General features: G+C 39.1%; 1 protein-coding gene across 3 annotated transcripts in view; it reads right to left on the bottom strand.

Moving 5' to 3' along the window:
• SULF1 (sulfatase 1) overlaps positions 1–16,876 on the bottom strand; it is a 125,686-nt gene that overhangs the window by 29,837 nt on the left and 78,973 nt on the right. For all 3 annotated transcript variants that reach the window (XM_042809090.1, XM_042809091.1, XM_042809092.1), the window contains exons 9-14: positions 16,616–16,785; positions 5,648–5,798; positions 4,097–4,272; positions 3,168–3,296; positions 2,847–2,903; positions 1,761–1,890 (exon numbers count right to left, since the gene is read on the bottom strand). In XM_042809090.1, coding sequence (XP_042665024.1) covers positions 1,761–1,890; positions 2,847–2,903; positions 3,168–3,296; positions 4,097–4,272; positions 5,648–5,798; positions 16,616–16,785 — 813 coding nt within the window. The remainder of the gene's footprint in view (positions 1–1,760; positions 1,891–2,846; positions 2,904–3,167; positions 3,297–4,096; positions 4,273–5,647; positions 5,799–16,615; positions 16,786–16,876) is intronic.

Below are 16,876 nucleotides of genomic sequence, written 5' to 3' on the forward strand. Positions count from 1 at the left end.
TTGCACTCCTCAGGAGAGGTGTACAGAGATGGGGACGAGGGGGAAGGCAGAAGGGTGTGATGGTGTCCACTACTCAGAGATGGAGTCAGTGGGAAGGCATCCCATCTAATTCTTCCCCAGAAAATTCAGCTTCATACACTGCCATGGATACAGTATTAATTGAGAGTCAGCTGAACAAAATTTGGGGTGTGACTCACTTTTTCTTAATTTCATAGAATTATTTAGGTTGGAAAAGACCCTTAAGCTGATCACAACCTGCCATCAACATAGCACCACCAATTCCACCACTAAAACACGTCCCTTAGCACCATGTCTGCACATTCAGGTTGGATACAAGAAAAATTTCTTCTCAGAAAGAGTGCTGAAGCATTAGAACAGGCTGCCCAGGGAAGTGGTGAAGTCACAGTCTGTGCAGGTGTTCAAAAAATGCAGATATGTCACACTGAGGGCCATGGGTTAGTGGGCATAGTGGTGATGGGCTGACAGTTGGACCAGATGATCTTAGTGGTCTTTTCCAACCTTAATGATTCTATGATCTCTTAAATACCACCAGGGTTGGGAATTCCATCATCTCCCTGGGCAGCCTGTCTCAATCACTGTTCCAAGGCTTTCTTCATTCTTTCCATTAAGAAATTATTCCTAATTGTACAGTCTAAACCTACCAAGGTGCAACATGAAGCCATTTCACATCCTATCAATTGTCACCTGAGGAAAAGCACTGACTCCTACCTTGCTACAATCTTCTTTCAGGTAGCTGCAGAGAGCAATGAGGTCTCCCTCTCAGCCTCTTCTGGATTAAACAACCTCAGTTCCCTCTGCTGCTCCTCATATTTCTTGTCTTCTAGTCCCTTCACCAGCTTTGTTGCTCTTCTGTGAACATGTTCCAGCACCTTAATATCTTTCTGGAAGTGAGGGGCCCAAAACTGAACACAGCACTCAAGGTGCAGCCTCACCAGTGCCAAGTACAGGGGCACAACCACTTACCTACTTCTGCTGGCCACAGTTTCTGACACAAGCCAGGATGTCACTGGATTTCTTGGCCATCTGGGCACACTGTTGGATCACATTCAGATGGCCATCAACTAACAGACTCAGCTTCTTTTCTGCTGGGCAGCTTTCCAGACACTCTTCTCTGTGCCTGTATCATTGCATTAGGTTGTTGTGACCCAAGTACAAGACCAGGCATTTAGCCTTGTTAAACGTTATACAATCGGACTCGGGGCATAGATCCAACCTATCCAGATCCCTCTGTAGGGCCTTTCTATCCTCATGCGGATCAGCGCTCCTTCCCAACTTGTGTCATCTGCAAACTTACTGAGGGTGTACTCAATCTCCTCAGAAAGATTATTGATAAAAATATTAATTAAAACCTACTTCAAACAAAAATGCCCCCTTGCCATCCCATTTAGTTCACTTCCCATATAAGCACCACGGAGCTGCTGGTATTGGTGGACTACTCAGGCAACAACACCATTTATTTTGTGAGTAGGCATTTATATCTGTGTATCAGCATCAAGCATCATGCTGAAAATATGAAGGCTACAGGAAGAAGAAGTGACATTTGAATATGAATCACTGTCTGATTCTTTACAGTAATCTTATACAGTAAATATTTCCAAGGAAGGGGACCCTTCCATTAAAGGAGCTTAGATAAATAATAAAGCACAATGATTGCTAAGGATCCAAAAGACATATTCCTGAATTTGTTTTGATATGTATTTCCTTGTGGCACACAGAGGACTACAATTGCTGTCGCTTACCTGTCCTGGCTGTTCACAGGCTGTCTGGTATCTCGCTTGTTGGCATAATTCTTTTACCCTCTCATATTTTGGCAGTTGATTAGATTGCTGAGTGTTTTTATTAGCTTCCTCTTTCTTGCGAAGAAATTTGCTTTAAAAAAAAAAATTTGAATATTTAATATACATTTTTCCAAACTCTGGAGATGATGAATTTAACTGGAAAAACAAAGCTAATTGGATGCTAAATGTCTCCAAAGGAAGAAAATCCCCACATTTCTGCTGGAGACCTTTAATGACAAAAAGTCATGTAGTGAAAAAAAGGCTCACTTGATTTTCTGGAAGTTACCTAAGGAGAAATAAAGACTACTGAAATATGTTTATCTGATACAGTTCAGCACCATTCACACATAAATGTGTAGGACAATACTGTGAAGCAGTAAAATCTAGCTGAAAAGCCCTGATGAAGAGACTATGGGGCTTCCACACTCATTCAGTACAGTGTATCTAATATGCACTGTTTTGTAGTACCCACACAAGATTTTCATAATCTGAAAAACTATAAAATATCACAAGGAAATCGCTAAGAACTTTTTTAAACAGAGAAAATTTTCACAACAGGAATTGTCAAGGTGAGAGAGTAAGGAGGTATTAGAGAAAAGAGTATTATAGTCATAAATCTCATTTACATGTAATTCTCTTCTTAGTTAGAACAAAAATGAAGGATGCTTCTAATCTGTGGTGGAAAATACAAAATAAGTCGATAAAAGGATATTGCACAGCTGGATATGAAACAGAGAATTGGAAAGAAATGAGTCAGATGATGACATAAGTAGTCACAAGTACAATGTTAAAGAAGGAGGAGGTATAGGCTAGGAGAGCTGCCAGAAAAACATGCTTTCAAACTTCTTAGGGGGCAGGGACCTCACAGCACAGCAGTATGCAGAGCCAGTGGTAGGAAATGAAGAAACAAGTCAGGTCTGTAAGTTTGCTTGCAAAATTTACAACTTCTCTGACCATAAAGGGAAAGAAGAGAGGGCAAAAAACGAAAACAAAAGAGTGTTCCCACCAGGCAGGCTCTCCCAAAACTCTCTCACCCCTAATAATTACCCTCTTTCCACCAGGAATGTGTCACGCCAGATTTTGGTCTTCTTGTTTGTTCGAAACCTGAAAGCAAAATAATAATATTTACTGCTGACACCTATATACAGCACTGCTAGTGTTAACCATTAATTTTTTAAAGCACACCCCTCTGCTTATGTATACCTGCAGTTTTATAGATGTTCTATTTAAGAGGGCTTTCAAATGAGAAAAATGTGGTTGCAAGCTTGGCACAGTTTATTTTCATTGAATCTCTTTTCCCACTCTGTTGTTGATTTACTTAGGTGTTTTCTCCTGAACTGGCAAAAAAAACTCAAGTCTGAGACTCACCTATTTCCTGGTCTCTCCAAGTCTAGAAGCTTTAGGACAGATTTGCCATCCATATCTGGAGGTGTGTCAAGTCCTGCAATATCCAGAATTGTTGGTGCAAGATCAATATTCAGAACTATCTGAGGCACTCTGTGAATCAAGAGGAAAGGTCACAGTGTCATATGTTCAATATGGAAGTCTTTGCATATCAGAATTAGAATGAGAAAGGTAATGAATGTTTACCAGGGATTTGAAGACGTAAAGCTTTACACAAGAGCTATGTTTAGAAACCCCTCTTTAAATGCTACAACTGTGAGAGTAAGGGGTCAATACTGCAGAACATCATTAGAAAGAAAAAGCTAAGTGCAATAAAAGGAAGAGGGGCAATTGTCATGTGATACTTTTCTGCTTGACAAGGAGGGCATACAGCCAGCCATTCTGCTGCAGAAGGTGAACAGTAAAGATAAGCGTCTACTTTTTAAAGGCAAACCCCAAACCTTTACAGTAACCTTCAGGTCAAACCCTTCCTTCTTTACATTAGTGGTGATGGAGCACTGGAACAGGTTGCCCAAAGAGGCTGTGGAGTCTCCTTCTATGGAGATATTCAAGACCTATCTAGACGCCTACCTTTGTGACCTATTGTAGGATAACTAAAATACCTGGGTACCTGCTTTAGCAGGGGGGTTGGACTTAATGATATCTTGAGGGCCCTTCCCCTGTGATTTGTGAAACCTAGCCTTACAGCAATTATTGGTTATACAGTTTTCCCCTCTACATTATAACTTATTAATAATATGCAAACTGAAACACATTACTCTTTTTAGGAGTCATTGTTCTGCAGTCACAGGGCATCCATTATGAAATGAAGCTAGAGAGAGTGATAATATTACAAGTACTTAGAAAAAATTTATATTAGGTAACAGATTTACGAAAGACATAAGAGAACATACACTGATCCTGGCTCTACACTTGGCCCACGAATAAAGAAAGGAACTCGAATATCAAAGTCATATGGCATTGACTTCCCCTTGACCAGTCCAAACTGCCCGATATGGTAACCATGGTCAGCAGTGTAAATAATGTAAGTATTCTCCAGCTCTCCCATTTCTGCAAGCATTTGATATAACTGAAATAGAGCACAGGGAAAACTTTAAACATGGCAAAACGTGATTTCTGCATAATAATAATGTAAAACAATTATTTTACTATTTTAGAATCAAAGAATCAAGCATGGCATCAATGAAATTACTGAAACTGACATTTTGGGAATGGGCATTTTTACATCTTGTCTCTACTGTGCTGATGAAAACATTCACCTTAGAAGTTCAGCCTCACATTGCACAGAGGGGAGTTTACTCTGAGGAAAGAGAGGAAACCCAGACAATTACAATACCAAAATATGGTACTACTAATGTAGTTGCATTAGTGTGTCCGAAGTGAATGTATACTGAAACACAGCTTGGGAAAAAAGCTCAGCTACAGCTTTAGGGTAAATGTTGTTCAGATTTGATTTACTGTGTTAGTCTACAGCTTTCCCATTCCTTACAGTTGTGGGCTGGGGAAAAGGCTGTAAATTTTTATTAAAGTTTGAAGAAATCTCTCTAGGGGAAGAACTTTGGTCATGGTGCTTGAATTTTGAACAAAAAGTCATGCAAACTACACCTAACAGTTCATGTATCACATTACCTATAATTAGCAGTACACTGCATTGTGTAACTTTTGCAAACACAAGCAGACTGTCACCTGAGTTGCTGTGATTTGCCAATTCCCAAATTTCAGATGAAGGACTAACTGTGAAGGGACTGTGTGAAGTTATCATGTGCTAACCTGCATCTATCCATGAGAATACAAAGGAGAGGCATCTTTTGTTTATACAAGTCTTTATATTAGCCCACTGACTTTTCCATTTGTTTCCATTGTTTTCCATTATAAAACAAACAAACAAACAAAAAATAGCAACAGCTTACTCACTCAACAATTAGAAGATGCAAGGAAGGAGTTTGGCACTACACTGAGAAGAATATAATCAAAATTAATATGGTCTGGGAATATGTAGTGCAATTCTTTGCATCTCAGGAACTTTCCCCTGGCTGTGATTGGTGAAGGTAAGGAAAGAATTTACTTAATTTTGTTACTGACTAGTAAGAATGACGAAATAGGGCCTAAGAAGAAAGCCGGAGAGGAATTTCTTTTTACAGGGCATGTAGTGATAGGATAGGAGATAATAGTTCTAAATTGAAAGAGTGTAGATTTAGATTAGATAGGAGGACATTCTTTACTATGAAGATAGTGAGGCAATGGAGCAGGTTGCTCAGGGAAGCTGTGGATGCTGCGTCCCTAGAAGTGTTCAAGGCCAGGCTGGATGGAGTTTTGGGCAGTATGGCTTAGTAGAAGATGTTCCTGCTCATGGCAGAGGTGTTGAAGCTAGCTGGTCTTTAGGTTCTTTCTAACCTAAGCCATTCTATGATTTTAAAGTATTCACAGCAGTTTTTTGAACTCACTCTTTCCATAGAGTCATCAACTGACATCAGGGTCTGAAGTCTCTTGCGTTGCAAGACGTTTGTGAACTCCATGTGGATAGGCAACATGGGCCCCGTGTACTGCATGATCCAGTGCTTATCCATGTTTGGTGCGTAGTTATAGCTGGGGGTGCTGGGAGAAAGAGAAAGGATCTGAGCACTTGTGCAGTATCATAGCCATCAGGAAAGTAGGAACTTGTTTAATACAGCAACAGTCAACAAATGGTTAAATCACATATTATATGTGGTAGCTAGTATTCCTGATGGAAAATGTCAAACATCACTTCAGTGGCTTCCAGTCCTTTACTTGTCTTCTGAGATTTTTTTCAGGCTGTAAGAATGCTAGCAGATCCATGTTATTATCTGGGATATAGAAAGACATATTTGTCAAAAGAACCTGTAATATTTGTCTGAATGATGCATCCCATAAAGATGAGCAGAAAAATGAAGAGTCAGAAATCCAAGACGACTTCTGCTTAGTACAAACGTAAATTGTCTTGATGCTTCCCATGAGAAAACTACCTTCATATAAGTTAAAAGAAACTCACAAGAATTACAGTTTCCTGTGAGATAAAGAATTTCAGTAGCCAGTGATAAGAACAGCAACACCAGAGTTATCAGTTCTTAAGATGCTGTGAAACCATTAATTTTTTCCCCTCCCATCACCAAAGGCATATACAGGCATGGAAAGGACCCTAAGCATAACCTCACAGAGCTGGCTGCCTGTGTGCAAGGTCAGCTCTGAGACAAGGCAGAGTTGCAGCTGGTTCTTTTGACTTCAGATCCATGTTGAGCCTCCATCACTCGCTCTTGGTTTTCACCTGAGACACATCTCAGTGATGCCCCTTGATATGGCAGGTGTGCAAATTCCACCCATGCCAAAATGATGTACAAAACAGAGTGCACTGCCAGAGTAACATCAACTATCAAGACTGAACTAATACTGCTGCCAATACTAGTGCTGAGGAGGAGTATGGCACAGAGTTCTACTCAATCAAATAATACTGCTTTAAGAGTTTGCACCAACATTAAATGGAAGGTTTAAGAGGGGTGTTCTAACCACAAACGTTTGGATTGTTAAAAAAGAGCAAATAAGAGTCAGGAATATCTTCCTATAAATACCACCTCTGAAGAAAAGGTACATCAAAAACCATGTGAAAAAAATTGCTATACAAATGTAAATGGTACAGAAGTTTTCCATCAATCCTCTTTTCATTTTTAGTATACAAGACAACTAAAAGGTGAACTGAAACTAAACAAAATCTGTATCCTGTAATTTTTTGACCTACATATGACTGTTTTCCTCCTCTACCATTTGCAGAATCTAGACTTTGCTTTTTTTGATAAAGTTTCTCAGTTTTAATTTTTCTGCATTTCTAATAATATGCTGCAGTATTTAATGCATAAATTGTAGCATTACCTTTGAAAAATAAATGTAAATTGCAAATGAAAAAATGCTGTTTTATTATTAGCTTAAATTAATTCTGTGGTTCTAATTTCACTTTATAGTAGAAGCGTTGTTAATAAGTCTTTACATTGTGATAATTTTACAATGTGCATTACATAAAGCCATTTTTTTTTCCTAGAGAAATATTTATGTGCAGCTTGCTGAGGTAGCATTGACCAATATCAGAAGATTGTATACTGACAACCAAAGCCTTCCACCACGCCTTCATTACCTTTCACTTTTTTTTGTGTTGTACACAGACATGGAATGGTGGATGCAATTATCTTTCGATATATGTAAGTAAAACTTATTTATATATATATATATGTATATATAATTAAAACATTAAAAAAAAAAAAGAGCAACTAAACCATAAACATAGGGAGTTGGACACCAGTGGTTTAGCGGGCATGGTAGTGATAGGTTGATGATTGGACTTAGATCTTAGAGGTCTTTTCCATCCTTAACAATTCTATGATTCTATAATCTTACTGTTTTTGCTATAGTATATTTAACATACAACCAGGTATTCTGAGCATAAAAATTGACTGCACAGCATAATGCACTGATAATCAAGCACAGTAAAAAATGGACTCCATGCTTTAAATGGAGACCACTTTGAGAATTTAGGCGGCATCTGAGTAATACATAAGTCTCTAGCATGACCAGCTGATTTTGAGTGACCTACTTAGCCACCAGCATCAAGTGAGAACAGGAATGAGGTGATGGTATCACAGGATTTGTGAAAACTTCCTTGAGACTAGGAAGTATGGAGAACTGAACAAACACAGTTGTAAACTGGAACTCCTTTTCTTCTGGAAATTCTTATAACTCAAGGTTGAAAGTCAAAATCTTGGCATTTCTCATTGAAATCTCATTTTTAAAAGGAATGTTTATAATACTGCAAAATTAATGAACTTGAGCCCAAGGGTACAGCCCTCTAGGTTGTCAGCTAGCCCCTAACAGTAGCAGAGGGAGCCTTAAACCTTGAAGAAACAAGTCTTAGGAGCTCTGTTCACCTATCAGGTACTAAGAAGACAGAAAGTAAGAGCGTTTCCAGTGCAGTTTTCTCTGTTTCTTGGGAAGTTTGTCAAATGAGATATTTTCCCATTAAAGTGCTCAGTCTTGATTAATCAGCACTTTCCAGCAAAATGAAGCTTTTTTTCTTTTCTTTCTTTCTTTTTTCCTCAGCAGGCTCCCGTCCTGAGTGCTCCTGCTGAGGAAGGATGAGGTGGCTGTGAGCCGCGCTCAGCCTTCTGCTGTGCCAGGAAGGAGAGCCAGCTGCTGAAGCAGGCTCAAGTCTCATGTTCCCAGCCCACTGTCAGAAGCCTACTCCACTTAATGGATAGTCTTTAAAAGCAGCACTCAGGGGTTTAGCAGGGCAGTTAAAACCTTTCACAGACACTTTCCAAATGCATTCTGAATTTTCTGGGTGAGAAATGCAGTAGGCAGAAAGCGAACGCAATTTTCCTCCCAAACAATTCTTGCAACAGGGCATTCTGCAGATTATTTAACGCTGGGAACCAATGGGGAGAGGTGAGACAGAGGTCCTAAATGGAGGGGAAACTGTAATAGGGAAGATGCAGAAAGGAACTCAGAAGCCTCATAAGCAGTCTGCGCTCCTTATACATCCTTGGATTTTGTACCATACCAAAGTCCATCTGAAAGGCACTTCTTGACAGGTGTCATATCTGACACCCTCTGATTTGTCTACCTTTTTTTTTTTTTTTTTCCCCTAAAACAAACAGAAATGAATTCTGGTGAGAACACTGCTTGTCTGAGAACCTTTCCAAACAGACAGACCCCTTCTGTGTCAGTGATAACTGTTTATCATAACATTTTTTTCCTGAAGCAGCTGGTGATATCAGCTAAAAGTTCGGCTGTTAGAAGCCTTTGAAAGTGATCATGGGAAACTTTCTACTCTTCCATTTTTGGGAAAGGCTTTGCTCTGTACTGATAAGTACTGCTGTAAAGTAGCACATTCATCTACATTTATTTCAGACTCTTCATTACTGGGAAAATCTGGTTGAAAGCATCTGCCATGTCTTCTACAGCCTTTTGTTGGTCATGGAGGCTATCTTATCTTGAGCCCATTTGTTGATCCATGGCCAGAAGACTGTGCTAGGTACCTTCATTATTTTCAGCTTCTCCATGGCCTCCAAGTCTGTCAAGGAGCTGCCACTCATCTGCCTGTCAGCCTTTGGTGCTACACTGCTTTGGTGCAGTGTCTGATTTCAAGGTCATTCTTGCCAGCAGATCAGCAAACAGAAAAGCACTTCTTTAACTTTTGATTGTGTGCTCAAGAAATGCATGAGAGTTTATTTTACATGTCACAAAAATATATAACTTGAAAAACTGCACCCCTTCATGTAAGTCAGTTCAAAATGACCTACAATACACTACATGAACATTAAATCCATAGAAAGGGTAAAGATTGAATAAGCAGATTACTGAATTAAAAAGGTACAGTATTTGCCCCTCACATGGGCTATAGTAGCCTGGGCTAATCTAGACAGCTCACTTATGTTCACCCATACCACACAACTTACTACACACAGACTTTTTGGCTCTCCATGACAGATCTGTTCTGGCAGCGTGCAGAACAGTGGAAGATGTCAGATTCGTAAGATTTCAAATTTAAACTGCTAATGTAACCAACAAAAAAATCCCCAAAGCTTAACAGAAACAAATATTGAAACCAGTCAGGCTCCTTCTCATAAGGACTTTCTCAGAATGAGAAAAATAATTCACCCTGAGACCTCATGATCATTTACTTATGTGAATAAATAAACAGAGAAATCATCCCATTTGATGTATACATCTGCAAAAAAGCAAAATCGTAAACTAGTATTAGCCTTCTCTAGCATTAGTTTACCATCTCTTCAGAAAAGGGATGACTTCTGTCATTTGAGTTCTGTAAGCACTTCATATTTCTGCATGGATGTATATTGTTTTATTAACATCATGGTAACTGCATTCAGCCTCTATCTACTGCCTGTTAGACTGCAGTAGGATGCAAAGGGTGATAACACCATGTTCTGCAGATGATGGAAGGAATGAATATTTATAAGCACTAGTGCACTTCTTTATTTGAAGAAAGATGCATTATGAAATCTACCATTTATTTATCTATAAGCATCAGTTCAAGTAGATATCTGAAGTTATGTTGAGAGAAAAATAATTACATTGACATTCACTTTTATGGTCTGAATCCCAGAAGTCTGAAAAACATTCAGTTTCATGAACAATCAGAATTTTCTTTCACACCTCTGAATTACTCTTACTGACAGCCCATTTACTACGCTTGTATATTTAAATTTGAAATTCAAAATAGAAAAAGTGTCTTAGTCATTTCAAGAGTACCTCAATAACTTCAGGTTATGCAAGAAATAAAGTAGTGGATGCTTGCATATGAGGACATATTAAAACGGGATCCTAGCACAGCAAATCATTCAGAAATGAATCACGCTAACTTCTGCTAGTAAATGAATGGCCTTTTGTGTGATTTTCAACAAAACAAATGCAAGAAAGGCCTTCTGAAAATTGTTAGTACCAAAAAGCTGTTTTACATGTTTAGAAAAGAATGGAAGATTCAGCTTGGCTAATGCTGTTTATACAGTTGTGGTGTCTACGTGGAAAAGAAACACAGTTCAGTACAGCACGTTTTAGTACCTCCCAGAATTGAGTGGAACTACAAATTAAGATTTTTTTTTTTTTAAAAGTCATGTTTATATATATACTTCTACTACAGGTGGATTAATATGGGAAGAAACAAAAATATCTGGAAACATTTGTTCAAAATCACTCATACTAAAAATCGGTGTTTGCTTCTATTTACAACCTCCTAATTCCCTCTTGTTTTTATTCAACAAAAGAAAATTATGTCCACAAAAATACTGCCCAAAAATGCTGCTTGTGAATACTTACGCAGAGTTCTCAGGGGTCTGTATCCCAAAAGTGCCTGGCTAATTTTCTGTTTGGATTGGGAGCCCTCCAGTTAGAGAAAATAGTACAGTACTTATATGCCTCGGGACCATTTTGCATTTAATAAAAATAGAAGTAAACACCATTTTAAAATAATACCTATGGTAAAACTGATGGCAAAAAATGAGTAGCTTCTGTACAAAATTAGCACCTACATTACTCTTTAAAATGTGACTTACAAACATTGCATAAACGGTCCTGCTCCTTCAGAAAAAAACAGTAAGCAATCAAAGGAAGCAAATATTTTATTTGTGAATGCAGACTTCCTGAAGAAGCCTAAACCTGAAGAACAGGTTTAGACATTGTCCTTGGAAAGCACGAAGTCTAGGTTCTGTCAAAATTAGACCACAAACTACAAACAGTGGCATAGTTGATATTAACATGGAGCTGAATTTCCCCATTCTGAGTGCATTTTAAAAGGGGAATCTTTTAAAACTAAGAATATTTCTATACATGGGGATGGGAATTGAGAAAGTTTCATTCCTAAAGTGTAACATACTGCTGAATTTCAGAATAAAGTAGAAAAAGATGTTACTCATTCAACATAACACCTTTTTATTTTAGGAAGCATCACTTAGAGATACTGTTAATTGTGCATTTAGAATCTTTCTGCATCTCTAAATCACAATGTTTCTTCTGATAGGACAAGGGGGAATGGTTTTAAACTGAGACAGGGGAGGTTTAGATTAGATATTAGGAGAAAGTTTTTCACTCAGAGGGTGGCAACACACTGAAACAAACTGCCCAAGGAGGTTGTGGATGCCGCATCCCTGCAGGCATTCAAGGCCAGGCTGGATGTGGCTCTGGGCAGCCTGGCCTGGTGGTAGGTGAAACTAGCAGGTTGAAACTAGATGATCATTGTGGTCCTTTTCAACCCAGGCCGTTCCATGATTCTATGATTCTAGTCATGTTTAAAGTCACACTTCCAGTGACGTTTGAGATGATTCTGATTGCTTATCTCTAAGTCAGCAGTCCAAGCAGGCTGAAGGCTATCACTGACAGTAGACACTGACAAGTCAAAATTTATTACTGCTGCAAATGTATGAGGCCACTCTGGTGGGTGTCCATATCACAAGAAAAAATGTCATAGCTAGCAGATGTTTGAGATTCATCCCTGGCAGCAGGAGGGCAACCTGAATGTGTGCCCATTTTATACTCCAAATTCACCATTAAGATTGTTTTGGGGATCAAGAAGTTCAACAGCATTGCTGTTTATACTTCACTGCTGCAAATGTACTGTTATGACTAGGCTTGTGTGTTCAGCACCTTTCATATTACATATATTTGAACAGTGAAAGCCTGTCCATTTGCCTTTTCTCACATTGTCTTGGGAAGCTTTCTAGTCTCATCCCAGATAGCATCTCAAGCTGCTTTTCCTAAGACCTTTAGCCTGCCAATAGGATTACTTCCAGGTAATCATAAAATTATGATTGTCAGTCCTTCTGCCAGCTCGCAAGCAGTGCTTCAGATTTCCATTTTTTACATTCTTCAGTAAATCTGTCTCCTGCAGACTTCTGCTTCTAATGTTTGTTTACTTCACAGCTTATAAATGGCTTAGGTTGGCTTCACAGTTCCCCTAAGACTGGTGCCCCCTGGAAGATAAAGGGAAGTTAAAGTGCCACAGGCCCTGAGCATAACAGAGAAATTCAGGCTTTCATTAGAGCATCCTTTGAGCCAGAGCTTTCCCACTCACTTGTGTGATGAAACAAGAATGCCCTGTAATAGCAGCCAGAGACACCTGGAGAGCCAACTCCTGTGCCGTAGCATCATATCTAATAACAGTATTTCCAAGGTCTAGCAACTTCGCTACACAACAGATGATGTTCATTACCACAGAAAAAATCTATACACTGCTTTCATCTTACACACCTTCTCCAGTACCAGTTGTTTCCACCTCAATCATTTCTGCGCATAGTTAGAGTATATGTGTTAGTATGGTTTCTTTTCAGAAAATGTACTCATTATGGTAGACAGCAGCCAGCAGCCAAACTTTTAGAAACATTTTTAACTGTCAGAAATAGGAGATGAGTATAGCCAGGATATTTGGGGTGATGAGAGATGCTTAAAAGCAATAGAGAGTTCCTGTTGCTTTCAGTATAATACAGTGTATGTTTCATCTTAAAGTGGAGCCTATGAGAATTAACAGGGAACACTTAAAATTAATGTTTAAACAGTGCACACATCATTACTTTTTTTGTTCTTGTAAGGCTTTGTATGCCACTCTAGTGAGCAGCTCTTATACTGCAGGAGATAGGACTATAAGGTAATGATGGTATATAAGCCTTTCCTTTTGGCTTTGATATTTTTTTCATACATATTATTTTTGTTCATAGCATTATTCTTTGCTGCACATACTTGATTTTCTTTTCTCAGTGCTGTTGTATGGGCAAAAGAGACCAACAGACATTAAGGGCAGAACTCTCCCTGAACTGGAATATTTCCTGCCATAGCCACTCCCCTCTGCATATGTGCAAATGGAAAACATTTTCTAACCAAACTTTTTTCTTTTGTTTGTTTGGTTTGGTTTTAATTTATAAAGGCAATAGTTCAATCAAATGATAGGCTCTTCACGAGCAAAGAAATGTCAAATAATATAAGGGCCTACTTCAGTTACTGTTCTTTTAAGAAAAACTTCCTCTCACATGTGGTTGTCAGGCTATCTTAATTCTTGGTTTGTAGGTATAACCTTCCATCTCAGTTTGTAAAGCCAGCAAGCAGCTTTTGACCTGGTTTCCCTTCTTTGTTGGAGGTAGGCGTTACAGTAACATGATATAGCAACTACATTTTTAAAAACAAAATCCAAGGTCAGATGGCTGTCACCCAAGGTCAGGAAAAAAAAAAAAAAAAAAAAAAAAGGAGATGCAAATGGTACTTGACCACCAAGGAAGAAAACCTAAGGGTTAAACGTTCAAATTACACAAACCTTGGCAGGAAGGATTTTATTGTTCTCCTGTTGTTTTCATAGGGAACACTGAGTACGTCTGTGTGAACTCCTTATATCTTTTAGAGCATACTGCTAATGTTTTTGGCAGAAAAAAAACCAATTATTTGGTATCTTTAGCCACCCAAATTAACCTTTTACCTTTGATTTGTCTCCTTTTTTGGGCTGCAGACTGAATTCTAACACGCTGCCAGTCAGTGCAATAAGAAACAAAAAGCAACCCAGCAAGTCTCTCTTGAGGTTGCTAGAAAAGAAATTCTTTGCAAGAAGGCTGCCAAGAAACCAGCAACAACAGAAGATAACAAGAAGCACAGCTGATTCTCATATTTTGGGCTGTTTCACAAATAGCCCAACAGAACAACATATCTAGCCTCCAGGAGTCCACGCAAATAAAAAGCAATTTAAACAGGTACTCGGATGAGACTAAGTCTGAGAAAACACAGCTAGGACCTTTAGTTCATCTTTTGAGGTGATGTGTGACTTCTAATAAAGTGGAAGTGGTCGCTAAACTTTTGGAGACTGGGAGAAGCTATAAAAAAGCAGGCTGAAAACACCGAGCAACAGAGAGTTCCAAGAGCATGATAAACTGATGCAAGTTTATACAAGCACTCTTTTATCGGAAGACAGCTACCACAGAGTCTAAAATGAGCTGCATGACCTCAGGAGATGTAGGGTGAGATACAATGATGTGCTTTTCTTCCAGCCCTGGTCCCCACTGCTAAGTGGAAACAGTTTGAATCCAACTCTTCTTTATGATGGATTGTCTCCCAGCAAAGAGGATGGCTTGCCTGAGGGCAGCAATCTGTGCCATGAAATGGCCAACAATCTGTTGAACAGAACAAGAACAAATAGATTATAACTCTCTTGCTATGAAAAGAGGTGACTGAAAGAAGACATGGGAGGGCTCTTTTAAATTTGAGATAGTGAATATTCATTATGCCTCATAGGATGTAGGGAACACATAGAGGCATGAACAAGCCCCAGGTTTGAAAGAGCTGAAAAGGCACTGCTTTGTCCCTGCAGCATGGGGTGGAACCGCAGAACTGGCCACCAGACGATGGTGGAGCTGCCACCATAGATCAAACAGAGATCAGACTGGTACAAAGAGGATGGGAAGCAGTGATCTGGATGCTTCACCTTATGGATGGTTTTCAGAAGCTGCAAAAATAGGAAGAAAGAGTCTCATTTTTCTTTTTTTTTCCTAAGCATTCCCTGCTGCCTTCGGCTGGAGCACTTAATACGGGATACTGAAAAAGTTCTTTCATACAACCCAATATGACAGTTTTCATGTTTTTAAGTCCTGCTTTATCTTTAGAACATTACAGATTGATAATAATTTTATGGATTGATTACTAAAGAACCAGCTGCCCTTTCAAGCAAATATTTACAAACGAAAGTATCAATCTTATCACTTCTATACACAGGTATGAATTACACCGATTATCAAAGTAACTCCAAAACATGACTGGCTGCTTTGCACTACCTGCAGAATCTACTCTCGGGAATGTGGTAATACTGAGAACATAGGATCAGGAAAGTAGAGCTAAGAAAGTAAGATCAGGGAAAGTGGCATCTCTAGACAGCAGCAGACAGTTAAGAGGCCAAAAAATCCCCCAAATTGTCTTTTTGACCTCAACAGTGACCAGTTTATGAATGCAGCTTATGCAGTAACTCCTACTCCTTGCAATTTTAAACCAGTTAATGTAACAACAAACAACATCCTTGCATGTGAGCCACTTCAGCATGCAAAATACAACGTATGAACTAACGGGCTTTGCCACCATGAGATAAAGCTGATTCCTCTTCATTTTCAGAGGTTAGATCAATGCATCGTCTGGCTAAAATATTTATTTTCTTTGGTTTCTGTGTTGAAAGAGCACAAACACTGTGTTTAATCATGAATAATAAGGGCAGTCCACATGCTCACAGTAGACAGAAAAGGTTCTCCAACACCTCACTGTGAGAAAAAGGACCTGGAATACTGACAATATAAAGTAAGTTGTGGAATTGAACATTAGCCTCAGCTTTTTACCTGGAGTTGACCTTAGTTCTGGAAACAAAGCAAAGAAGGCTTTTTACTATTATTATTATTATAGTATAATCACCAAGGAAGATTAAACATGTTATTTAAAAATCCAGTCTGATAGGCTGTTTTGGGAACCTGCCAGTAGCTAGTCTATAAACAAATCTGGTGCATTTGAAAACTACAAAAGCGTGTTTTTACTCTCAGTGCATTCAGCAAGTTTGAGCCCAGGAAGCGCATATCTTAGAGGAATGCTAAGGAAGTAATATCTTTCCAGCAGATCCTGACCTGTGTCTACATATTTTCAGGGTATTGTAAGAAGCTGCCCTTACAAAGCCAAATACTGACCTTTTAATCTCTCACAACTTCCCAGGAGGAAAAGAGCTTCTCTCTGTTTTAATAATGGTCAGAGCTGTCAGTCTCCTTCCCAGAAGGCGCAGACATGGCCAAAGCAACAAGCAAACATCTGCTGCTTACTGCAGGTTTCCTATACTTTCATTCTCTGTTCATGCAATGTCTCCATACCCAGGCAGGCAGCCTGTGACTGTCACTTACATATGCTGCGAAGCGTTGGGGTACAGCTCTGAGAACTGCGGGGCCGAATCCTCGGGGCCATGAGGCGCAGCGTGGCTGATGACCATCATTATGGGCCTATGAGGATATATCCTCTTGGACATTCTGAAGTAATTAATGCTCTCATTAGTGATTAGGTCTGTGAAGTAGTCCTGTAACACATGATTAATGTAAAGCAAAAGTTACAAAGTGAATGATCAATTAGATCCCATACTGTCATGTTATTATTTTATTTTCAAGTCC

This window comes from Centrocercus urophasianus, unplaced genomic scaffold (assembly GCF_019232065.1).
Source record: "Centrocercus urophasianus isolate 14NV4802_14NV808 unplaced genomic scaffold, USGS_Curo_1.0 seq_11, whole genome shotgun sequence".
Lineage (NCBI taxonomy): Eukaryota > Metazoa > Chordata > Aves > Galliformes > Phasianidae > Centrocercus > Centrocercus urophasianus.